Source organism: Arachis hypogaea, chromosome 5, assembly GCF_003086295.3.
Source record: "Arachis hypogaea cultivar Tifrunner chromosome 5, arahy.Tifrunner.gnm2.J5K5, whole genome shotgun sequence".
NCBI lineage: Eukaryota > Viridiplantae > Streptophyta > Magnoliopsida > Fabales > Fabaceae > Arachis > Arachis hypogaea.
Window position 1 is genome coordinate 113,469,760 of NC_092040.1, and position 26,266 is coordinate 113,496,025.

A 26,266-nucleotide genomic window follows, 5' to 3' on the forward strand; every position below is an offset into this window, starting at 1 on the left:
TGCGAGAATTGTATAAATATAATTGCTTATTGAAAAGGGAAATGTGTATAAAAGAAAATGAAAGCCAAAGAACAAAGGAACCGCAAGAAAGAAAGAAAGATAAGAAAGGAACTTAATACGCTGTAATAGATAGAGAGTGCCACGAGCACATGTTATGTTAGTAGATAACTTGATATACCATTTATTATTGCAACGCTAAAATTTGTTGCTTTAAACTTGGATTATTAGCAATCATAATTCATAAGAGAGTTTCCAATGCCATGGTTTCTTATCACAAATTGTCAATGCATGATCAATGCCCGATTTATTTCTTTTAAATTTGCTAATAAATGACTTTTTGGCACTCTTCTAAGAGAAATAAACCACAACATCATGTAACGTTTTTTTTTTAATCCTTGAAAAGGACGATGGTCCCCCCTTTTATTATGGATGTACCAAAAAATAATATGAACGATGGGCACATAGAAAATAACAACCTACACCATTTTTAATTAATCACAACATGTTACTATATATATAATAATAATACTAGTTGTTTTATTTTTTTATCATATAAAATTTGGGGTCCATTTTAATTTACCTTATGCTAAGATGAGTTTGCATCATAAAAGCTCATCATGCAGTGAGAAACAATTATTTGACGTTTTTATCTTTGCACTGCATTTGCTACAATTTATTGTTTTTCTATAATTTTTCTACTGATTATTTATTTGATACAAATATAGAGATTTTTTTCCTTTTGGATGAAAGATTCTACCTATTATGTAATGATTACTGTATAAAGATAAAGATGACACACCCAAGTGGAAAACTTAAAATAAATTTAAAAGGCTTTCACTGAAACTAAAAAAAAAAAAAAAACGCATGGGTTCTCAATTTTTTCTGATTGGATGCATCTTTATAAAGCATTTTCAATATTAAATTATTTAATGTGGGTCTGAATTCTGTAGTATAAACTTTATTACAATTTTAAAACATATTTCTGCTTCATATGGGCCCAACCTTTTTATTTAAAAGAACCATCATACATTGTTTGATACAGGAATATCATCAATTCATAAAAAAAAGGAAAAAAGAAAAAAGAAAAAAGAAAACCCAGGAATATCATCTTTCTTCTTCCATGGGCTATTGAGTTAATTAGTAAAATAATCAGTGGAACAGTATTATAATTAATATAGCAATATACTAACATCCAAAATATCCAAAAAAATGGAAATATGTCATTTGTGAAACTAAGATGACAGGCTAATAATAATGGTTAAGTTAGTGGAACAGGAGCTAGCAAATTAGTACAATAATGTTAAGAACTTAACATAATTAATAAATCTTAATTAGGCAATTATTGAGATTATCATAGTTGTAATAATAAAGTGTTTGAAAGCTCAGTTTTTACAACAAAGACTATATATAGACAATTTCTTAAAAAATAGATGTAGGGAAAAATACCAAGAGGTAGATTCCAATATATATAAGGAAGAATATTATTATGGACAAAATAACAACAATAATAATAGAGTTTAATTTTGATGCACTAATAGTGTAAAGCGTTTTACACTGTCATGCAATCATATTCATTCTTTTGAATGAATATTTTGGTCGATGTAAAAAGTAGTTTTTTTTACTAATATGACGTTATATAATTGAATTCATGTGTAAATTACTTTACACTAATAGTGTATCAAAATAATAATAATAATAATAATAAATAAATAAATAAATAAATAAATAAATAAATAAATAAAACAACTGAAGGTGAATAACCTATAATTAGAAAGGTAAACAAATATCATGTAAGAAAGAAAGGCAAAGGAGTGGCTAGTGGCTACAGCCCTGAGTTACATTATGACATTACTAACAAAATTTAAATGCAATTTAATATATATATATATATATATATATATATATATATATATATATATATATGTATGTATGTATGTATGTATGTATGTATGTATGTATGTATGTATGTATGTATGTATAGTTTCATTAGTTTAAATTTTTAAAATAAATGATTTCATAACAATATAATATGGAGGAAAAAAAAGGAAATTTATTTGTTTTAGTATATAAAAAAGGATCATTAAGATGGTGATTGTTGAGTAAGATCTAATTTGATTAAGGTAATCTCAAATTAATTGAAATGAGGATATATATAGTCCTAACTACTAAAGGTAGGGATACATAATAGGAGAAGCTAAGAAGAAAAGAAAAGAAAAAGAGGAGCACCAATGGTGAATAGAGAATGTTGGATTTGATGAGATGAAATGAAATGATAATCACCAACATGTCACCCAAAAGGTGGATAAGAATTCTACATTTGTCACGGGAAAGGGTGCTTGAATTAGTAATGAACTAAAGTCAAACCTTTTGAGAAACATAAACTCTCATCTCATTCAATTCACCTTTCAACTTCTTTAATCAACATAAAGTTTCCAATACTTGAACTCATTCAGACGCGCATATGTCTTTACTTTATTTTGAAAATAGAAAATGATAACCTAATATATAGGATTTGAGAGGATTTTATGATATTAAATTATGTTTAATTACATAACCAAATTTTAAACAAATGTTAAATGTTCAAATACTACCTTGTGCATGCTGCAAATTTTTAAATAGAATTCTGATAGCAACAGATTAATTCTTAGCCTAGAGCTACCCTAAAAAACCAGAAAAAAATTATGTTTAATTACATTTATTATTTATAAAAAATATATCATCACCTACATTCTAGAAGCTAGACATATGTATATTGAATCACTTATGATAATTAAATACTTAAGAGATTTTTAATATTCTTCTTTCAAAGTCTGAATCCGAATGTTGTTTATTATGATCTATTATAGTGGAAGCATTTTCAAACATTTACAAAGTTGTCTCTTAGGAAAACAAAGTCTTCGTTCACATCATGGGGCAAATACAATTTTTCCCCAAAAAAAAAAAGGAATCAAAGTTTATAGCCTGTTTTAACCTTTTGTAGTTTAGATAGTTGATTTAATTTATGGTCTTTCATATTAAAATTTATTCATAAACATATTTAGTAAGTTTGTGTTTCAGCATATTTTGTATCTTAAACTAAGGGGTAGGTCAAGTAAAAAAAAAAGGAAAAAGAAAAAAAATTGATGTAACATGCATGTGGGAGAGGAGCAAATCTTAGTAATTAACTTATACAAATGAATAGTCAAAATTAAGTATATTAATTAACAATCACATGATAACCTAAAATAGCCATAAAATTTTATGTTTCAGCCTTGACCAATTCATATTTATAAAATTTAACTAACTATTCTTCTCACTAGGCTTAATTTAAGCTATAAATTCAATTTGCAAACTTCAATGACACTATAAAAGTGTAATCTAAATTTAAAAGTATACATGAAGCATAACACTGTCAAGTGGAACTTTGAAACTGGTTTAAGCATCCTAACTTGAAATTTGATGATGATATCTGAATTTTAGAAATTGGTAATCTCTACAAGTGTTTGAGAACCATGACACCAAAAGCAATACCAAGGAATGTTGCAATTGCGACTCCAAAAATGCCTGCAAGAATTCCAGGAACCACCAAAGATTCCCAGCGTTTTGCCTTGGCCATGCCACAGGCTGTTGTAGGTCCTCCAATGTTGGCATTTGATGCTAACAACAACAGTTTCAGATCCAACTTAAACAGTTTCCCCAATCCTAGAACCACAAGAAGATGGATACTAACTTGAACTAATGCAAACAAGAAGATGCTTGGAGCAGTCTTTATCACATTCCATATACTTCCACTCGCTCCCACCACCGCGAAAAATACCTGGCAAATCACACCTCATGTCACATTTACCAAATTGATTGCACATTTTCAATATATATTGGTACCCTTGATTTGTAAAATGTGACACTAAAATTTATATTTTAATATATATTTTGTATAGATGACTGATTTAGTGTCTATTTTTTTTTTGTATGTATGTAACATAATTGTTTTATAAAATATGACATTGTCCTCCACTTATAATTCTGGTGACACTACAGCTTACTCCCTTAAAATTTGTAAAAGAGGACTAAAGGAGAAGATCAATGTCAATATGACAAATTCAGAAACATCTTATGTAATATCATTTAATCTCAAGAAAGATAAGAGTAATTTACCCTTTTTCTGAATCTCCATTCCACATCAATTCTCTTAAATTTTTATGAACTGATAATTATGTGGCCTATTTTAGGCAACTACTAGTGTCTTAACTTAAATTGGCAAAATTTAAGACTTTGTTCTTGATAGCTATGCAGTTCTTGCTACCTGCATCAACACCAGTGCAAGAGTTCCAGATAATTTTATGACTACAATAGCCGTGGTGGCCGGGAGCGTTCCTCCTTGAATTCCAGATAATTTTATTGAGTAGTATTAAGGAGTCAATGACCTGAATGTACAATGGGCTAAATTTTTTGTCCATAAATAAAATGAACATCACCCATACTATCCAAAATAATCATCCGGATACGAGGATAAATAAACATCTCATGTCATAAAACCACTCATCCCAAAAACGTAACCTAATAGGACAATGTAACACTAATGATTATATTTCTAATACTTCCTAAACCTCCATTGTACGCTTAAGCCATTGGCTCCATATACTTTCTTAATTTTATTATGTATGCAGCAACTTTACATATTACACACTTTTTTTCAGTAAAAAATATTTCTTTTCTAATTTTAGTATTTTTGCAAATTTTTTTAAGTAAAAATAAAAATATTAAAAAATTAAGAAAATATATTTTTTAAAAAAAATTATAATTCTCATTTTTTATAGATATTGAAAAAAATATTTTAACATAATAAATAAATAATATATTATTGTATTTAATTGATATTTAAAAATATTTTCAGTTGAAATTTCTATTATTAAATTATTCTTACTTTTTAAAAAAAATTAAAAAGATTTTTTTTAAGTGCACCAACGACGCCCATAATCCAGTTAATCAGTTCTATCTAGAATCTACAAGTTATTCGTACTAATTCGTTTTTTTTTTTTCGGTAAATCGTACTAATACGTTTTATATCTCCGCTAGGTAACTAACTCAATATCTGCTAACTACCAATCAACTTAGATGGGCTCCGTAACAAAAAGCCCAAACAATTGAAAAAACACCCCAAAAACTCATCCACTAGGCCACTAGTTACCTTTTCACACTCGGTAAAAATTTAAAAATTCACTGCACAATCCTTCCTCTTCTTCCCTCACTCGCCATCCCTGCTGCGCCGCCGTCATCCGCCGATGAAGTCACCGCCAACGTGGAACGGCCGCCAGTGCCGAGTCTTCCGCTGCCAGTCGCTGCCGCCGAGTTGACCAACCCGCCGCCTCCACCCAATTCCAGGCATCGTCTTTGCCGGGGCCTCCACGCGCGTTCTGAGCGACGTCCGTGTCCACCGTCGTCGCCGACCTTCCTCCTTGCCGCGCTACCCGCCGCTGCGGCGCCACCCTCCCACCGTCAGTCCCCTGTCCCTGTTTTTAGCGCGTTTGAATATGTATCTGTTTCTTTTTTTCAAACCCTATAATGGAGGGAAGAAATCATTGGGGTTTTTTTTCTTTTTCATTTGATTTGTGTTTAATAATGCTGAATTGGATGCAATTATAGATTGGATGTTACTGTTATTATAGATTGTATAGCTTTTTTTAAGAAGAAATTTTTGTTCTTTTCGATTCAAAAAGTCGATGATTTAAATTGTTTTTTACACTGTTGTTTGTTCCCTGAATTTGTGGATTCTGCATGCACGCGTTGAACAGGCTTTTTGTTCGTCTCTTCTGAGATTTGAGATTAAATAGCGAACATGTACCTTGACATACCCTAATTCTGAAACATGGGTGAGACTGATCGATGGGCAGCCATTCATCCAGATATGTTGAACGAAATTACAAAGCGACTCCATTCCTACTACAACCGCATCCCACTTCGACTGGTTTGCAAGGAATGGAACCTCAAACTTGGAAGCAACGAAATTCCGTGGTTGCTATTACCTGAAGAAACTTTCAAGGCTAGTTTTGATAAAGAGGAGGAGGAGATCTACAGTCTGATGCATTTACCTGTTGCCGATGAAGACACACTTGAGACTAAGGTTCTTGAAGAGAAGGGAGTCTACCATGCCATGCTGCCAGGTATGCAGATGCTGGACATCCTCATTCGTGGTTCCTGTTATGGATGGTTGATCACCCTAACAATATCCGAAGGTAAGATGCAAATGTTAAATCCATTTACAAAGATGCATTTCGATCTTCCTCCACTGTCAACTTTTCCCAATATAATCGAGTATAATCCTGGAGATGATGAATATACTATTTGGGATTTTTTCGACGAACTCTCTAACCTAGAGCGCGATTATATGCACAAGATCCAAGTTTGGAAGGTTGTCATAAATTCACCTCCTAACAATGATAACAAAGATTTTATGGCGGTGGCTATATATGGACATCGCAGAAGATTAACCTTTTACAAACCTAACAATAAGAGATGGTCATGGTCTGGCTTCACAAGAAACACAAATTTCGAAGATGTCATATTTTTTAAGGAGAAGATATATGCTGTAAACTATGGTGGCCAGATATACGAATTTGATGCAAACACAGAATCTGGGATGTTGTGGGAGGAATCCATGCCCCACCTCCAATTGGGTTTACCGCATCCACTTCTAAGTTGAAGTATCTGGTTGGATGTGCCAATGGAAACATATTGATGTTGGTAAGACTTTTTGCTCGGTTGAGGGGCATAGAGAAGGAATTGGAGACCAAGAAATTTGACATCTATGAACTGAGAAAAGGTTCCAAAACATGGGAATTACGTAGTCTTGATTGGATTCAATTCCAGTGTTCAGATGTTACCTGCCAATTTTCTAGGCAAAGGAAATCAAATTTACTACACGGATAACTTAATAGAGCTGAAATCACAAGACTTTGCTTCCACATGTGACACTGGCATCTTCGACTTGAAGGATAAAAGTTTCCGAAGAATATTACGGGATGTCAAGTTTTTCTGTCGTCCTGTTTGGTGTTATCCCAATCAACATCTCTAGATTTTTCATTGCCACTCTTCTCTGATGTAGTTACTCTTGTTATTCAGTTTTTCGGAACAATGTTGTTTAGGTTTTTTAATTGATTAATAAGTGGTTATAATAGTAGTTTTGTGTTTATATATTTTTACTAGGAAAAATGTTATTTACACACAAATCAATCATCTAGTTATTAGTATATAATTAATTTATTTTTAATGTGTATTTTATTTTCTAATATGTATGTTATCTTAATGATTAATTTTAGTAGTTAATTTTAATGTATACCTAATATGATTATTTTACTTGTAAAGTGTTAAAAATATGTGATATGACGTGACGAAAAAATACCAAGAGGTAGGTAGATTCCAATATATATAAGGAAGAATATTATTGTGACACTAAAATTTATATTTTAATATGTATTTTATCTAGGTGGTTGATTTGGTGTCTGTTTTTTTGTATGTCCGTAACATGAGTGTTTTTGTAAAATGTGACATTGTCCTCCCCTTATAATTTAGGTGGCACTACACCTAACTCTCTTGAAATTTGTAAAAGAGGAGAAGATCAATGTGAATTTGACAAATTCAGAAACATCAAGGAAGGTCAGAGTAATTTACCCTTTTTTCTTATCCTTCCCAATCTCCATTCCACATCAATTCTCTTAAATTTTTATGAACTGATAATTATGTGGCTATTTTATGCAACTACTAGTGTCTTAACTTAAACTGGCAAAATTTAAGACTTTGTTCTTGTTACCTGCATCAAGACCAGCGCAAGAGTGTGACCGGCAGGTCCGAGGGAACCAATCTGCTTAGGGAGAAGAGTGGCTAAAATGACTATGATAGCCGTCGCCGCCGGGAGCGTTCCTCCTTGAATTCCAGATAATTTTGTTAGGTATGCAGCAACTTTACATATTACAAAAGATGTAGCAAGAGCTGTAGAGCTCTGCAACACAGGGATGTTGCCCTGATAATCCAATTCCAAATCAGTTGCATTATCTGCCAAGATTACTCACCAAAATCAATCTAAGAGTTCTCATTTGATAATGTGACTTTGATATCCAAATTCTTGCTCTTATGTTAGGATACTGTTTTAGGATTTGTACCTGTGGTTGTTGGAGGTGCAGCCTCAGGAGGAATTTTAGAAGCCAATGCAAACAATACCAAGAAATATAAAGCGCATATAACATTATCCGCGGCCACTCCTGCAGCTAGAACCGACGCGGACATGCCAAGCGCCTCTGAAATGGCAACATAATTAACAGCTACAGTAATCAACAAGAAAACAGGACAAAGGAAATTCATTCAGTTATCATGTTTTTATAACTGTTAAAATGAATGTTCACATTCAAAATAAGTTCACTAGTTAAGGCTGGTTAGTAGAATGCTAATGTTTTAAAGGATATCCTATCACAAAAACTTCAACATATTGAAATTTTAATCTACATCCATGCATTTAAATTCAGAGGCAAATTGTTTGAGCACTTACATCCACCAATATAACTACCCATGAGAGCAGCAGCTATTTTCCAGTTATCAGCGCCGAGAGATCGCATAGGCACTATTAGAAACGCTACTAGAGTACCAACAATTGTAGCCACTGCCATCCACCACATGATTAAAAATCAAATTACTTTATAAATATCAGCTAAGAAAAAATGTTTAGGGAATGCATTAAGTTGTTATCAGTATCACCTGAACCAAGTAAGAAAGCTAAGAGCAGCGTCCCGGTGGAACGCACCACTTGATGCAAGTTTGCTCTAAACAATAGCAATGGAATGGTTAAGGGTAGGAGAAACTCCAAGACAAGAGAATATGCTGGTGCTTCATATGGAAGTATTCCTAAATTGCTTGCTGCAAGCCCAACTAAAGTGCTCACCAGAGCAGCACTTACCATGCTCCCAATCTTGGTTTTCTCTGACCTTGCATTCCACACAAACATGTTCATATATACTTAATAGAATAGTCTATGTTACTCAGAATATATATGACAGGAAATTCCATATACTTAACAGTCACATTTTGCTTAACTCAAGTACTAATCTCCTATAAACCCAAAATCTGAAATTCTGAATGTAATCTTATATTACTTACTTGAGTTTCCAGCTTTCAAGAAACTTGGAACTCAGGATTCTCACGAGGAACATGTTCATATGTACAATTAAGTAAAGCTTTTACTACAAGTAAAACCGAAACATGAAGAAGAAGAAAAAGAAGGGGAAATTTATAAACTTTCTGTGGTTTTCAGATGAACCAAACAAAAGGGGCATCGAAAACAGATACCAAGTTGGGATAAAGTGGTGAGATAGATGAGAGAGATGAATGAATACTGACCAGAGACCAAAGGCACCAATGGAGAAGAGAGTTGACCAAGTTGCCCAGTGGTCATTAGGGGATATGATGGGTTGACTCAACTGTGACTTCACTACTACCGAAACACTTGGACGTGAACGAGGTTTCTTCCACAAAAACGAGGTTGTGGTCCTTCTTCGCAGTGGAGCTACAAACGGGTTGAAAGAAGGAAGGAGTGACACGTGGCACGGGAGGATTGGGGGTGATGCAGAAAAGACGGTGAGCGGCGGTGACCACCGTATCGGGATGGAAGCCATGTTGGCAAGGGCTGAGCTGAGCTGAGATTGGAGAATGGCTTATCTATCTATCTATCTATCTATCTCGTTGCATTTCACCTGGCAAAAGGACATGGTTTAACACGTGCATTGCACAGTGACTTGGTGAATGTTTCACTCTTAGAAACCTTGATAGTAACATTGTTAATCACTAGATTGTGATCTCAAATTCTTTTGGGATAAGGAGGGTATAAATTTTTTCGACAATTCACTCAAATAAAACAATTTGGAGTTTACATTTATAGAAAGTTTAGGACAACATTTTTATTAAAATTTGGTCCGAACTTAATCAGTAAAAAATTAATTAATTTTATACTATTAGATTTAATTTTATATTATTAAAAAATTATTAATAGCTAATTAATGGCTAAAAATCATAAGCAGATCTCTTAGTACTTCTCTTATATTTATATAAATACAATAAAATGACATAAATTGAAATTAATAAAAAACATACATTTAAAATTGAAATAGAAAATAAAAGGAACAGATTAAAATTCGATATAAAAAAATCATTTTATGTTTTTTTTTTTTGATACAACAAGAAAGTGACTCTTCAACTTAATTTGTTCACACCATAGTTTGTAAATTGAATTAAAGGGACTTCTCAACCTTCTATCAATTTTCCGTGCAACAAGAGATGAACTTACTCAACTTCATTTGTTCACACTATGTGTCATCTCAAAACAAAAAAAGTGCTTTGACACTTTTGATCACTCAATCTACAACTACAATAGCTATGAAAGTATTTATAACCTCTTAATAAGTTAAAATAAAGAAAATCCTAAAGTCCACGAACATAAAGTCCAATTTAGTAACTAAATAAACAAAAATCAAAATACATAAAAATAAACTAATTACTTTTAAATAATATTTGATCTCTTCATATCACGAGTATTTGAAACACGTATCATTCTTCTCCTCTTCAAAACAAGATTCGTCATCGAATCTTGTAGCGGAAAAAATAGTATAGGAAAAAGGACAAATATAAAAAAGATAATTTCTTTTTTCTATATTCTTCTCTTTTTTATATTTTTTGCACTGTATACTTTTATTTTTTTAAATATAAAATCAACAAGAACCACTAGATAATAGTGAAATACAAATAAGAATGACAAGAACATAAAGAAGGAGAAATATATTCGACTCTTTTTTGTTTGGATATAGGAAGAACAGACATAGTTTAATAAGGATTAATCTAATACTTGAGTTCTAATACTGATGCGTGATCATCTTCTCTATCTTTTCCCAATGAATTTACATTCAAATTGTTGAGTTTAATCAAGATTTAAATATCTTTTAACCACTATGGATGCTACTTTGAGTTGTGTGCATTTTCGTTTATTTCAGGTAGCATTCGGATGGATTTGACGGAGTTTTGTAGCAGAAAAGGAAGAAAGCGAATGATGCTGTCAACCCCGACCTCATTGCAATCAAACAAAAATAACTTGAGCTATAGAGTTTCAATTGACGTGATTTTAGCGACATTGGAAAGATAATGTCCAGAGCTTTCCAACGATATATAATAGTATACCCTTTTCTTCCATTTCGCACGGCCTTTTCTACGCTGAACTTGGCTCTTTCCAAGTTCAGCACCAGCCCAACACTCCAAGGAAAGAATCAGGCATCACCCCACGCTGAACTTGGGTTAATCCAAGTTCAGCGTGGACTCAAAGGAAACCAATAAAGAAGCATCTGCCTCCTTCACGTTGAACTTGGCTCCTTCTAAGTTCAGTGTGAACCTTAATGAATCAAGTGGTCCCAAATACGTCCAGAGGCTGCACGAGAAGTAATTAATCAATTTTGATTAAACTTTATTTCTTTTATAAATAGGAAAAGATATTATTTAATTTTTAGAAAATATATTTTACATTAATTAGGATTAGATATAAAAGGGAAAAGAATCAGCCCTTCAGGCTCATCTATTCTCTTTTACCTCATTCCGCAATTTACTTGAATCTTAGTTTTTTTCTCTGAACCATGAGCAATCAAACCTTTACTGTTAAGGTTAGGAGTTCTGTCTATTGTATGAATTGATATTATTATTTTTCTATTTTAATTCATGTACTGATTTATATTCAAGAATTATTTTCGTTCTTTATCTTATGAATTTGGGTGGAACGGAAGTATGACCCTTGTTCTAATTGAGTTCTTGTATAACTTGGAAAAGCTCTTTACTTGAATAACAGTCTGAAAATATATTCTCCTAAACTTCTAATTATCTGGACTTAACGGGATACGTGACATATAATCCTCTTATATTTAGGTAATTAGGATTTTTATGGCATATAAACTAGAATTAAACTTCACCATCTAATTGGAATTAAGTGACCAAAGAATTGGTGGTTGATGAATTTTAGAGGAGACTAAAAAGGTCTAAGGAATTAGAGTTTAGTCACATAGAGTTTTCATGATTTGAATCTTGCATGATTAAAATAGTTAGTAATAAAAGTCAATCCAGAAAATAGATATCTCTGAAACCTTAACTGTTTCTCCATGTATTATTCACAACTTGTTTACTACTTGCTTTTTGATATTCTGAATTTACTGTTAATGCGTTTGAACTCTCTCAACACCATTTTTTGCTTGCCTAACTAAGTAAATTAATCAATCATTGTTGCTTAGTCCATCAATCCTTGTGGGATCGACCCTCATTCACTTGAGGTACTACTTGGTACGACCCAATGCACTTACCGATTAGTTTGTGGTTGTAAATTTCGCACCAAATACCAAATGATATGAAAAAAAGATAAAAACAAAATAACATGAATTGAAATTAAATAAGAAAGATACATTAAAATTAAAATAGAAAATAAAAGAGATAGATTAAAATTGGATATCACTTACTTTTATCCAATTTCTTGATATAGCAACAAAAGAACTCCTCAACTTAATTTGTTCATGTCACAAGTTGGGAATTGAATCGAAAAGACCTTATATCCAATTTACCATACAATAAGAAAGGGACTCACTCAACCTCAATTGTCTATATCATGGTTTCATCTTGAAACCAAAAAAGTGTTTTGGCACTTCTAATCACTCAATCTACGACTACAATAGTTAAAGAGGTATTTATAACCTCTTAGTAGGTTAAAACAAAAAAATCTTAAAACCCACAAACATAAAGTTCAATTTATTAAGAGGCGGATTTACATATAAACGTAAAACTTTTATTACGATTTATATAAAAAAAAATATTTAACCATAAACTGCCTTAATCCTATTACGATTTATGAAAAGCTACGTCTCTATGGCTGTATTTGTTTACAGAGACAGGACATTGAGACAAGGATATTGAGACATAAAAATCGTGTTTGACAGAGAAGACATGGACAGAAACAATGTGTCAGAGATATTGAATTAGTGTATTTTGTGTCAATCCTGACAGGAAGGACACGGAGACACTAACAAAAAACACAGCTTATTTTTTATTTTTTCTTTCATTATTCTTGTTAATTTTTCATAATTATCTTTTTTATTATTATATTTTTCGTTTCAAATTTTTTTAATGGAAAAAAATGAGAATAAATTAGATTTTCATAATTTATTCTAGTTTATCACCAAACAAAATATAAGAACACAAAATTTTGTATCTCTGTCCTTTATGTCTTATTCTCAATGTTTTGTCTTATCCTATTTTCAGAAACAAACGCAGCCTATGTATATTAATTGAAAAAAATTATTTTGATGAAGAAAATTATTATTTTTTTAATATAAAGATAATGTTACGGTAAAAAAAAATGGGAAAAGATAAAGATGATTTTTTTTAGAATATAAGAAAAACTAAAAAAAAAGAAATTATCATATACAATACACATGTTTTTTAAAATTAAGTATATGTATATATATAATTTTTTGTTTTTCATTCAATTTTATTTTTTATCAAAAAATTTCCTTAAAATAACCCTAAGTATCTAAATTCCAGCCGTCCAAACAATGAGAAACAATGGAATATATATATATCTTTATTCACAAGAAGATCATTTCCTAATTGAAATCATGAAAATCAAATGAACCTATACAACCTAATATTCATGATTTACTAGTATATAATCACTCACCTAAATTCTAAAATCCCCACTACTATCACTTTAACATGGTTCATAGTATTTCATTTTTACCTTAGAATAACTAATTATAGTTTTTTGGTGACTATAACTAATTATAGTTTAGTAAAATGGTTCTCACTTATATTTTTTATTGGTTTGTTTAGGAGTGGGTATAGTTTGGACTTTTAAACACTCAAATTGTATTAATTTTATCATTCATGAAATTAAACTAGAATCGAATTAAAAAAACTGGTTCTAAATAGGTTAAAAAAATAAAAACCGATTTTAAACCAATTTTAATATTTAAATTTAAATTATTTTTTTAATATCTAGTTTTGAAATTAGATTTTTAATTTCAAAAACCAAATTTTTTTAACAAAAAAATTAATTTTAAAATCAATTTTTAAAAATTCAATTTTCAAACTAAATTTTTTAACCAAAAACCTAATTTTAAAATCAATTTTTGAGAAATTTAATTTTTAAACTATAAATTTTTTTAAAAATAAAATTAATATTAAAATCTTTTTTTAACTATATAGATTCATTGCAACTTAAATTTCGTTCTTTATAAAAAAGAACCTATATATATAGTTTAAAAAAAAATTAAAACTAGAGAATAACTTTAGAAACAAACTCCGAATATAAAGTAAATAGATAAATGCCGCATGTGTCTAAACTCGCACTACCACTTAACTTCAATATTCCAAGACTAGAGTAAAAAACCATACAAGCCTAGTGAATTGTTCACCCATCTTCTAAACATCTCCAAAGTTGAGTTACCAATAAAAGTCAAATTCATGAAAAATCCTCTTGGAGTAATGTCACAGACGGTTGATTTTACATTATTTAAAATTCATTCAACAAAATAAGATGAATTCTTGTTTTGAACAAGTTTAAAGTTCAAAATTATAGTTCTCTCTTCCCTTTATTAACAAAATCGGAGAATAAAAAACACAGTCAAACAAAGATTAAAAAAATGAAAAAAATTAAAAAGAAACTAAAGCTCCGGTTAGAAGAATGAAGAATAACAACAGCATCAAAAAGTTCAGTAGACTCAAATCAGGAGAAACAACAATTATCAACAGTAATTATCAATTGATGAAAAAATTTAAAGAAAAAGTATAAGGAGACAATAAATTTAAAGTATAATGTATATAATAGAAGTAAAATAATTAAAATGAGCTGATAATTAAATTAATTTGATTTAGAACAATAACAGTTACAGAATGTATATAATATGGATAAAATTAAAATTAATATAAACTGAAAATTAAATTAACTAATTTAAATAAGAAAGAAGCACTAGTAGAGAAATGAGAAGAGGTGAGGCGTTCAACAGTAGAAGAAGAAGAAGAACGAAGAGGACTGGATTTATGCGTGATTAAGTGTAAACTGGTTCTTGAATCAGAGTTAAAATTATTTTTAAATTTGGATCTTAATTTAGATCATAATCTGTAACTACATTTAAAATTAATTAAATAATTTAGATTAAAAATTAAATTATAAAATAAATTTAATTCGGTTTAATTTTTTTTATTTAAAATTTGTTTTTTTAATAGTTTATTTTGAGTTTGGTTTAAAACCCAAAAATCTATATTTTTTTACACACCCTTACTTGATCTTAATAAACACTGTCTACACAAATTAGTTTATCTCAATAAATACTTTTTTGTTATTTATTCATTATCTAGACTTATTTATATGGTTTAAATTTGTTTTGACAATTTAAAAACAAATTTAGAATTAGGTCTCTTCATATACCACGAGAATTATTGTATTTGCGTAAATATGAATCTCAAATATTTTATTCAAGTAAATTGTTCTAATTTTTTAGTTTATGCATCATTAATGTTATCTATTTCTAAGTTATAAACTAATATTTGTACTTATCTAAAATTTGATATAATGTCATGTCATAAAGTAAATTGTCTCAAGCTTTAAAATAAAATAATAAAAAAAATAGCTAAGTCAAATAAGTGCATCAGCACAAGTGTTTAATGTGTCTCAATGCTGTCTTTACGAACAAAGGGGCCACGAAAATCCATTCGGATACTAAACATCAGAATTCCCCATTGTATGCAAACCTTGTTAAAAAAAAAAAAAACAGAGGAAATGCAAGAAACAGAAGCACAGGTTCAGGAATTAGTTTCAGGGTAGTTACTGTTTGGCTTGTTGTGGTTATTGCGTAGTGTGCTGTTATTGCGTAATGAAGATCTCAAATTCTTTTGGGATCAATTGGGTGTAAATCTTTTGGTTTATGTATCATCAAAGTTGCCTATCTCAAGATATAACTTACTTTGTAATACAAATAAGTGGATACAATAATAATCAAAGATTGTAGTGCAAAACTAATATTTATACATCTTTTAAATTTGAAGATTCCTCCTTAATATAATGTCATGATAAAGCAAATTGCTTCAGGCTTAAAAAAAAAAAAAAAGCTAAGTCAAATATATGACATTCTAGTTTATAGGTGCCACCAATACGTGCGCCTCCTTCAATTTTATAGTCCATACTTGGTTGGTTCAAGAAATATCATCATTTTGCTTCTGCTTCTGGTAAGATGCAACTTGTGTCCTTCACCAGTTGCTTTCGTAGGGTTATCGGCTGTTTCCAACATGTACTTCTCACCCGCAAGGCGAATAACCAACGGCCGGCCACAAGCTAACTTCCCATGCATTTTCTCCTTGGCCAATTTTGCTTCCTGCATACTCACTTTAACAATGGAAATCAGGGACTTGCTTGAGAGCCAAGTAACTAAAGTATGCAATCAACCCTATTTGGGTAAATATAAATTCCAAATGTTTTATTTAGGTAAATTGTCCTAATTCTTTTTATTATATATTATTAATGTTGTCTATTTCTAAGATATAAACTAATACTTGTACACCTCTTAAATTTAAAGATTCACGGTCAAATTATGTAACTGTTCTTAACTATCAACTTCACGTGAAGTCCATCGCACCTGAATTTTCACCATTATTAATATTAACATTTGTTGGGGTGGTTGTATTATTAATGGTGTAGTGAGTTATTAGGGGTGTATGCGGATCAGATCGAATCGGATATGGCCAAAATTTCGATCCGATCCGCATTAAAATCATCGGATCGGATCGGATCCAGTATCCGCAGTTTTTAAGCTTGGATTTGATCCAATCCGACCCGCACATTTGCAGATCGGATTGGATATCGGATATATTCGCAAAACGCAAAAATACTTTTAAAAACTTATTTTTATTAAAAAATATCAATAAAATTCATTTTTTCTATTCTTTTAAATATATTTATTCTTAAAATAATATTAAACATATTTTTCTTAAATAATAGATTAAAATAATACAACATATATGATAATTATTAGTTGAAATAAAACATAAAAAGAATATTTACTTATTTATTTTTTTATTTTTGCAGATACGCGGATATATAGATACTAACAATCCAATCTGATTAGTGTGTGGATCTGATCCAAAAATTTTGTGAATCGAATCTATATCCACAAATTTCTGATCAGATTCAGAGAAATATCGCGAATATGCGGATCGAATCCGATCCAAGAACACCCCACTGAGTTAGGTCGTAACCGGTTCTTTCTGTGGGTGTGGGTCTTGTTTATGGCCCATGTGATGAACAAAAACAAAAAAGGCAAGTATAATGTCCAAAATGAAATGATGACCGTCCGATCTAGGTCATTGCCAATTTCAATTCATCCATTCATCAAGTACCCTACCATATAATCTGTCTCTGCGGCGCCTTTTCTCCTCTCTTCTAAAAACCCTAACGCAGCAGAGGGAGCAGATCAAAGAAGATGGTGCAGCGTCTTACCTATCGGAAGCGCCACAGCTATGCTACGAAATCGAATCAACACAGAGTGGTGAAGACTCCTGGTGGCAAGCTCGTTTACCAGACCACCAAGAAGAGAGCCAGCGGCCCTAAGTGCCCCGTCACTGGCAAGAGGATTCAGGGTGTATGTCCCTCTTTCTTTTTTTCTGTTTCCATTTTCATTTCCTTTTCTCCTTTCGTATAAATTTGATGTGCTTTGTTGTTCCCTGTAGAAATTGTTTGTTTTTTTCTTGCATTTCAATTGTATTTTTCAATTGCTAGTGTTTGTGTAGTTGGAGATGCATGGGTGGAGAGCACTGATGCATTTTAGAAGAATCTGGGAACTGTAGGAGTTTACATTAGGGTTCGGGTAGCTGAGTAGTACGATCACTGAGAAGAGTAATTAAAATGGAGCTATTTTGCATTTAGGATAAAACTGGGAGTCTGCAACTCTCCATGGGTTTGCAGCATATTGTGTCGATGTACAAATATAACTGGCATTTGCAGCTTTAGGTTACTTGTCTGATATGAGACTGAATCGATTTGTGCTTGTTGAGGGGACAAATTAATTTTATGAGATTCCTGTTTAGTAGTTTAGCTTGTTGTGAAAGTTTGATTCTTGTTTAGTACTTTAGCTTTTTGATACTTTTCCTTGAGTGGAATTTCACATTCTTGATATTTAAGATATGAGTTTTGTGCAAACATGATATTGGTGCAGTGGCATTGTTTGGTCTATGCAACTGGCCCATCATTGGGATAAGGCTCTAAGCTTAATTATCCAGAGCATAGTGAATATGCAGATGTTTATGCATCATACATGTTTTACCGTGCTTTGTCAAGTGTATTTTACTGCAAGGGATTTGTTTGTACAAGAGTAATTTTACATTTGAGGCATATAACTTTTGTTTTTTTAAGTTTGTACAATGGTGTCTACAACTAAGGTTATTTTGTTATATTGTGATTTATGGTTGATAATTGCAGATTCCACACTTGAGGCCGGCGGAATACAAGAGATCAAGGTTGCCTAGAAATCGCAGGACTGTGAACCGTGCATATGGAGGGGTTTTGTCTGGAAGCGCTGTTAGGGAAAGGTTTGTTTTCAACGTAGTGATATATCTTCTATAATATATATTTTTTGGTGTTTCTTGCTTATGTGCTCCATGATTCTGTAGGATTATTCGCGCTTTTTTGGTTGAAGAGCAAAAGATTGTGAAGAAGGTGTTGAAGATCCAAAAAGCTAAGGAAAAGCAATCCTTGAAGGGTTAAGTTTGGAAAATAGAATGGAATCATATCTTTTTGGAGGACTCTTAGGTTTGAGTGATTATAGTAAATCACAAATTTTATTAGTGTTATTGTGGTGTTCATTGTTCTTGTTGGCTTGGCTGAACACATTCCAATACGGTTGTTAACAAATTCATTTCTATACAGTTTTGTTTATCTCAAGATTCTATGTTATTTTCATCTTGATTTCTAAATATTACTCGACTCTTACACTTCAGAAATGTGGCCATAAACATAAAACAATAAATTTGTAATTCAATGCGTGTATTGAGTTATGAATGTACATAAATTCCTAAGCAACATACATAGTGTTGAGTTATGAAGAAAGGACATGGTATATACATATTGGACGTACAAACTACATACACTATTTTTAATTATTTTTTTTGTGAAATATCAGAACATGGTATATATATATATATATATATATGAAGTGTTTTTTCAAATAAATTTTAAAAGTATATTGATATTTTATTAATAATAAAGTACAAATAAATATTTTTAAGTGGTTTTAATGTTTTATTAATTGTAGAAAATGTTTAAGAAAAATTTTTGTTTTAATAAATAACAAGATATATTATTTCATAATTCATTTTAAGAAGATAAATTAAGAATAAGGTTTGATACCGTGTTGAGCGTCTTATTTTGATAGTGATAGATAATTAGATAGAGTTGGGAATAGCAATTGTGGAGTAAGTATATAGGAAAAAATAATGTCACTCTTCCTTTTTATAATTCAACTTACATAATATTTTTGCATTGTTTATTTGTATGAATTTACCAAAAAAAAAGTGACATTAAAATAAGAATGACAATATTATTTCCTTATTTATAATTATCTATTTGACTATTTATATGGAATTGAAACAGAAACAGAACTTTTTATTTGTAAACCAGGATGAGGAGGTTGTTCCTTTACCCTACATAAGGCAACATGTCACATTAAAACAACTGCACTTAATTTAGTAGCATATGAAGACTACTCATTTCCAGGTGCTTCCAATCCAACTAGTCAACTACTAAAGTTCCAAAGCTCAGAGACATCAGGTGTGGGAGCCGTTGAAGAAGCTGGATTGCTCAAGAAAATCTTGCTTGCTTCTCTTCTCCTTTCGATATGAGGATGGGATAGCTGGCTGGCATTGTCTGAACAAAGCTAGCAAAATCAAAGTTAGTAATATCAAAATCACAAATTTGTACCGGAAAATAATGATGTTAATAGGAGTCTGGATTCTCGGTGAATTTTGTGCTGGATTATATATAATTTTCACCATTGTTCTTTACAATACTTTTTATATTTATGTTTTTAAGCTATGTCGTAAGTGACAAATAATATCAGTTATACGGATGAATCACTTTGGCTATTGAAATATTAAACGTTTCAATTTGGTGTATGAAAAATACAAATGCAAGTCAAATTGATCTGTAGATTAAATTAAAATGTTAAATCTTTTACAATTCAAATTAACTCGCATAATTTTTTGATGGGCGAAATTTGAAGCTAACAGATACCGGCAAGTGCACCAAATTGTTCAAGTAATATACGTAATTGATCACGTATATAAAACTTATTTACATAATCAGTTTTATTAAGATTTAATTCCAAAAGATATATATTTTTCCAATTTTACTGGTTTGAGATGTAAGGAACTGATAAAAAAAATAAATGTTGATATATTAATAACAAAAAATGTAAATTGATTACAAACATGTAATACTAATAACAAGCACAGGCTGTTATTTAGTTTATACAAGTAACTGACTTTAAAAGCAATTAAAAATTTATTATTAACAATCTTAAATTACTCTTGACTAATTTTTATGAATAAAATTTAATAAGGAACTCACACACTTTTTTTTTAAGATAAAGAAAATATTTCATTTCATTAGAAAGAAAATATGAAATTTGAAATTTAAGACATGAAAAAAAATGAAAACTCTCAAATTTTAGAATACAAAAGTAGAAGAAGTTGGTACTTTTTTTTTTTTTATCAGAAGAAGGATTTTATTGATTTGTGAAAATAGACGGTCCAAAATAGGACAACACTAGAAGAAGATGGTTCCACCAATTACATTGATTAACATGAGATAAAGATAACTTTGAGATAGAAATAAACAATTAGACAATGACAATAGGGAAGAAGGACTCAGCAACGAGGGTTCCTGCTGGAGAAGAAATCCTCCATGAGCTTCCTCGCCCCTTCGACAACTTCAACACATGGAATCGTTCTCTGTTCGAAGACTTGCAAGTTACGCGCCAATCAGATCTTCCATAAGGTGATTGCAGCAAGGCTCCGTCTTTGTTTTCCTTGGGTTCCACCACCGCTTCGCATTACTATCTCCCTCCACCATTTCCATAACACTGTAGTATTTTTCAGGTAAGCCAAAATTATCATTTTTCCTCCATACTTGCTCAGCCTGAGGGCAATGAATTAAACAATGAATAATCGATTCTGGTTCATTTATGCATCTAGGACACTGGGGATTCACATTCGAAAACCTGGACTGCAGCTTGAGTTTAATTGGGAGTCCTCCATGAATAGCTTTCCACAGAAATACCTTCACCTTTGCTGGAGAATGTAAGGACCAGATCGATTGCCACACATCTTTTTGCTTGAAGACTTCCGAGAGGAACTCTATTGGCGAATGAAAAAATTGGAATGCAATTCGGTATCCTGAGTTCACTTTGTAAGTATCACTTCTGTCTTTTGTCCAAATCAGTTTATCTTGTTGCTCTGTTCTTTGGGTCTGGATTATCTGCTGAGCTATAGTGGGGGGAAAAGTATCGTTGATGAGCTGTGTATTCCAATTTCCGTCTGAAAGCAGCAATTGGTTCAACCAGTGTAGGTTGTGGTTGGGATTAATTAATTGGGATCTCTGAATTTTTTCTTTGTTATCACCCCAAGGCTCTTCAAAGATAGGAATCATATTGCCACTCCCCACTTGCCATTTAACACCCTTTTCAATAACTTTCCTGCCTTCTAGCATACTTCTCCAGGCCCAAGAAGGGTTGTTACCTGGTAGGGCTTTTAAGAAATTGGAGAAAGGAAAATATCTACTTTTAAATACCTTGTAAACTAGAGAGTTTGTCTTAGAGAGTAACCGCCAGCCTTGTTTTCCTAGCATAGCTAGATTGAAAGCTTTGAGATCTTTGAATCCTAGTCCCCCATGACTTTTGTCTCGACATACAGTGTCCCAGCTCAGCCATTGCATCTTTCTTTCATCACCTCTTTGGCCCCACCAAAACAGCATCATCTTTCTTTGAATATTCTCTAAGAGAGATTCTGGCATCTTAAAGCAGCTTAATGTGTAAATAGGAATTGCAGTCCCCACTGTCTTAATCAGCACTTCCCTCCTACTCACTGATAATAGCGATCTTTTTCACAAGCTCAGTTTCTTCGCAGTCTTATCTTCTATGTATTTAAATGTTTCCCGTTTTGATCGTGACATAATTGCAGGTAGACCCAGATATTTATCTTGGGCTCCAACGTGTGGAACCTGAAGGAGTTGTGCTAGCTCTGCCCGAATCTGCTGAGGAGTATTTTGACTGAAAAAGACTGATGATTTATTCAGGTTAACAATCTGGCCGATAACTCTAGAGTAGTCTTGTAGTATTTGCATTAATCTTTGGCATGTTTGAACATTTGCTTTACTAAAGAGGATGGAGTCGTCTACGAAAAAGAGATGACTGATTGTAGGGCACCTCCGGTTTAATTTAAGTCCAGAAAATTGCTGTCTCTGTTCTCCTCTGTGGAGCAGATAAGATAAACCCTCTACACAGACTAGGAATAGATAGGGGAAAAGAGGATCTCCTTGTCGGAGTCCCCTTGTTGGCTTAAACAAGCCGTGAGAGTGTCCTTCCACAGTAACAGAGTAAGAAACCGTCGTAACACATTCCTTCATCCAGCCTATCCATTTTTTGCAAAAACCAAGCCTCTTCATAACCTCCCACACAAAACTCCATTCAACCCGGTCATAGGCTTTGCTCATGTCAAGTTTAAGAGCTAAGTCGTACTCGCCGTACTTCTTATTCTTCAGGTAATGCATGTATTCGTGGGCTATTAATATGTTATCACTAATTAACCGCCCTTTGATAAATGCACTTTGGTTCTCACTAATTACTTTATCCATCACTCCTTGCATCCTATGTACCAAAATTTTGGCTATTATCTTGTAGAATACCGTGCTCAAACTGATTGGTCTGATCTGCCCCATAGTATCTGCTCCTGGAACCTTTGGAATCAAACATATTTGGGTGTGGTTGAGGGAACGCAGCATCTTTCCCCCTGAAAAAAAACTTTTGACAGCCATAGTTACATCTTCTTTAAAAATACTCCAGCAAAATTGATAAAACTTCGCCATGAACCCATCCTCTCCTGGTGCTGAGAATGGGTTAATAGAGAAGACTGCACTCTTGACTTCCTTATCACAGATCGGCCTTGTGAGAATTTTGTTCTCCCTTCTATCCACTTTAATCTCTATACCTTCCAGAGTCTCCTTCGGGTCAATTGGATTTGAAGTCGTGAATAAATTTTCAAAGAATTCTTGGGCTATTCTACCAATTTCTTCCGTCTCTGATTGGTACTGACCGCTTTCATCTTGGAGCTTTTCAATCTTGTTGTGTTTATTCCTTGAACAAAATTTAGAATGAAAAAATTTTGTGTTTTGATCTCCCCATTGTAACCAGTTGACTCTAGATTTCTCCTTCCAATACCTCTCTTCTTTCTCATAAGCATTTTCTAGAGTTGCCTCAAGGATGAGAATCTGCTGCTTGTTAGCTCCAGCCCCCTTCAGTTTCTCGATTTCTAACTTCTGCTTGGTCTCTTCTATTATCTTAGCCGAGTTGCCTGGCTTCAGTTTTAGCCACTCAACAATGTTATGCCGACATTGTTTGAGTTTATTGAATAGCCTAAACATAGGAGAACCTGAGTATTCTGTCTTCCATGCATCTGTTACCATAGTAGTCATCTCTTCATCCCCACACCACCTTTCTTGAAAGCGGAAACGTTGTTTTGGCCTCCGACCCTGCAGTTCTGATTCCAAAAGAATAGGTCGATGATCTGACCCCTGATCCTCCAAATGCAAAATTTTTGCTGTTGGGTAATCCTGCCGCCAATGGTTCGAAACCAGACAACGATCTAATCTCTCTCTGATAAAAGAGTCTCCAAACTGTCTGTTGTTCCACGTGTATTTAATTCCTTCATACCCCAAGTCACTTAAATTGCCACCATCAAGAAAGTTCTGAAACTTTTCAACAGAACTAGTTGCTTTAGGCCTCCCTCCCTCCTTCTCATGATGAGCTAGGATAGCATTAAAGTCTCCCAGAACTAAGAATAATTCCTCTCCTGAGTTGAGAATTTGGAGTAGCTTATCAAACTGCCCACTCCGTTGATTTTTTTCACTATGCAGGTGCACTGCAATCACATTCCAAAATTTGTTTATGCTAATATCCAGAACTTTGAAATGGATAAAGAAGCTTGCTGATTCCATAACATTAATCTGCACCTCAGTCCGCCATGCTAGTACCAAACCTCCAGCAACTCCTATAGGATTCACACAAAAACTGTTTGGAAACCCCAACCTCTCACACTGCCTTATAACAAACGAAGAGTTGTTCTTTGTTTCACATAAGAACATCACTTCGGGGGAATGAGATCCGTTGATCCCTTGTATGTTGTGAATTGTAAGGGTCTTCCCCAAACCCCTACAATTCCACATCAACATCTTCATTGATCCTTGGGTGCCAATTGTGGGCTAGCACCCTCTCCCGTTTCAGCTACCTTGATATCCTCATGCTCTGCCTCCGTTTCAATCTCGCTACTTCTCCTTTTAATTCCAACGACAGAACACTTCCCCGACTCCACTTTCCTAGCTAAGTGTTTCAACTTTTGTTTTTTGTTACCAATTTTGTTGATATTAAACGCCTCATCATCTTGGGTAACTCTCATTTCTGCAACTGGAATTGTTGTCGTGTCTTTCGTTATTATAGCATTCTCAATAGCCGTAGTTGAATCTGAAGTAACTTCTTTCTCGCTCTGCATTAATATCACACCCAATGTTTCTCCTTGATTCAATTGACTAGAGTTCTCCTTTTCTTCTATTGAGAGACCAGCAAGACTTCTCAGCAGACTAACTGGGGTTGGTTTTTTGCGCTGATCGTTACTCTGCCAGCCCGCCTTTTGTTGATTAAAATTGGGATTCTCCTTCATTTCCTCTATCTTTCTTCCCACCTGGTCCGCCCTTAGCCATTCCCCCCACTGCTCCTCCTTATCCCCCTCATGGTTCTCCATACTTAGGTTACTGGAACAGTTCCTGAGTTCATGACCTAGATGGACGCAAAGAAAACAGAAACTTCCAATTCTTTCATATTTTAATCGAATCTCTATAATCTTCTTATTTGGCCCTACGATTTTTATCACCTGTTGTAGCTTCTTTGTAACGTCTAGATCAACTCTGACTTTAACAATTCTAGTCTCCCTTCCTCTCATCAGAAATAGCCCCACCTCTAGCACCTCTCCCATCGAGTCACCAATATTCTTTCCCAATTCTTTCGTTTTGCAATATTCTGGTAGTCCCCATAGTTAGATCCAAATTGGGACAGTTGAAAAATCTTCTGTTGCTACATCCATATTCGGAACCCACCGTTTGATATTGAATATATAATTCTTGAACAACCAAGGAACTTCCTTCTCAAAAAAGAACTGGAAAACATTTTCACCATGATCTATCACTCTCATTCCCTCCGGCTGTCTCCATATAGCTGTCATGGCAGGATCTATTTACCAATAGTGAACAAACGATCCGCAAGCAATCTTTCCACTAGGCTTCTCCTACATTCCTCCAATCCTCTTTCAACATCGATTGAGTCAAATAGGATTACTCCCTTCCTCCGTAGCCTATCATTCTCCTCCTCATTAGCCATCTCAATCACTTCCCTTCTCAACTATAATTACGATCCAAGAGATTTCCACTGAGATGAGAATTTTAAAATTCTCACAAGAACCTCAGTTGGCAGCCTAACACCCTAACAGAGTAGCTAAACCCTAGCAGAGCACTTAGATGAGGAATTTGAAATTCCCACAACAATTTTTTGTTATATAAGAAGTTGGTACTTTTTAAGAGTACAAAGATAAAGAAAAAAATATATAAAATAAATAAATTATAAAAATGTCAAACATCTATTAAAGTATCTATTAAAGTAGATGTTTGATATTAGAATAACATATTTTAAAATTATAACTTATATTTAACTATTTAAGTGTGAACTTAAAAGTAATATTACTTATATAAACCAAAAAAGTACTTTTATATTATTATACCCAAACATAATTGATAGATAAAAAGACCTTTTTACATGAGATATCCAAACATAAAATTACTTTTACTTCTCTATAAGATCTTTTAAAAAAAGATAACTCGAAAAAAGATCTTTTCTTAAAAGCTCACCCAAACAAGCCCTTA

General features: G+C 32.7%; 3 protein-coding genes across 4 annotated transcripts; 2 read left to right on the forward strand and 1 right to left on the reverse strand.

Annotated features, from left to right (window-relative positions):
• Window positions 1-3,136: 3,136 nt before the first annotated feature.
• On the reverse strand, window positions 3,137-9,743 carry LOC112802899 (uncharacterized). Of its 2 annotated transcripts, none has more exons than XM_025846289.2 (6): window positions 9,364-9,743; window positions 8,725-8,951; window positions 8,519-8,629; window positions 8,136-8,294; window positions 7,787-8,028; window positions 3,137-3,796 (listed from the first exon to the last, which is right to left on the reverse strand). In XM_025846289.2, the coding sequence occupies exons 1-6, from the start codon at window positions 9,636-9,638 to the stop codon at window positions 3,473-3,475; spliced, it is 1,338 nt and encodes a 445-aa protein (XP_025702074.1). In that variant the 5' UTR covers window positions 9,639-9,743; the 3' UTR covers window positions 3,137-3,472. The 2 variants fall into 2 exon arrangements, with proteins under 2 accessions (XP_025702074.1, XP_025702075.1); XM_025846290.3 differs by having other exon boundaries at window positions 8,725-8,946; window positions 9,364-9,718.
• LOC140184541 (F-box protein At2g17036-like) lies at window positions 4,489-8,074 on the forward strand. Its single transcript, XM_072236391.1, has 2 exons — window positions 4,489-5,474; window positions 5,772-8,074. The coding sequence occupies exon 2, from the start codon at window positions 5,846-5,848 to the stop codon at window positions 6,677-6,679; it is 834 nt and encodes a 277-aa protein (XP_072092492.1). The 5' UTR covers window positions 4,489-5,474; window positions 5,772-5,845; the 3' UTR covers window positions 6,680-8,074.
• A 7,601-nt stretch (window positions 9,744-17,344) lies between the features above and the next one.
• On the forward strand, window positions 17,345-18,970 carry LOC112802900 (large ribosomal subunit protein eL34). Its single transcript, XM_025846292.2, has 3 exons — window positions 17,345-17,672; window positions 18,509-18,618; window positions 18,700-18,970. The coding sequence occupies exons 1-3, from the start codon at window positions 17,514-17,516 to the stop codon at window positions 18,791-18,793; spliced, it is 363 nt and encodes a 120-aa protein (XP_025702077.1). The 5' UTR covers window positions 17,345-17,513; the 3' UTR covers window positions 18,794-18,970.
• The last annotated feature ends 7,296 nt before the right edge of the window (window positions 18,971-26,266 follow it).

Bases quoted from the DNA above. Each gene is read 5' to 3' on its own strand.
- LOC140184541 (XM_072236391.1), top strand. From the start codon at position 5,846: ATGGGTGAGACTGATCGATGGGCAGCCATTCATCCAGATATGTTGAAC.
- LOC112802899 (XM_025846289.2), bottom strand. From the start codon at position 9,638: ATGGCTTCCATCCCGATACGGTGGTCACCGCCGCTCACCGTCTTTTCT. The intron at 8,295-8,518 runs GTAAGTGCTCAA...TGATTACTGTAG, and splicing joins GGGTAGTTATATTGGTGGAT to CTGTTAATTATGTTGCCATT. The intron at 8,029-8,135 runs GTACAAATCCTA...TAATCTTGGCAG, and splicing joins TGCACCTCCAACAACCACAG to ATAATGCAACTGATTTGGAA.
- LOC112802900 (XM_025846292.2), top strand. From the start codon at position 17,514: ATGGTGCAGCGTCTTACCTATCGGAAGCGCCACAGCTATGCTACGAAA. The intron at 17,673-18,508 runs GTATGTCCCTCT...TGATAATTGCAG, and splicing joins CTGGCAAGAGGATTCAGGGT to ATTCCACACTTGAGGCCGGC. The intron at 18,619-18,699 runs GTTTGTTTTCAA...ATGATTCTGTAG, and splicing joins GGAAGCGCTGTTAGGGAAAG to GATTATTCGCGCTTTTTTGG.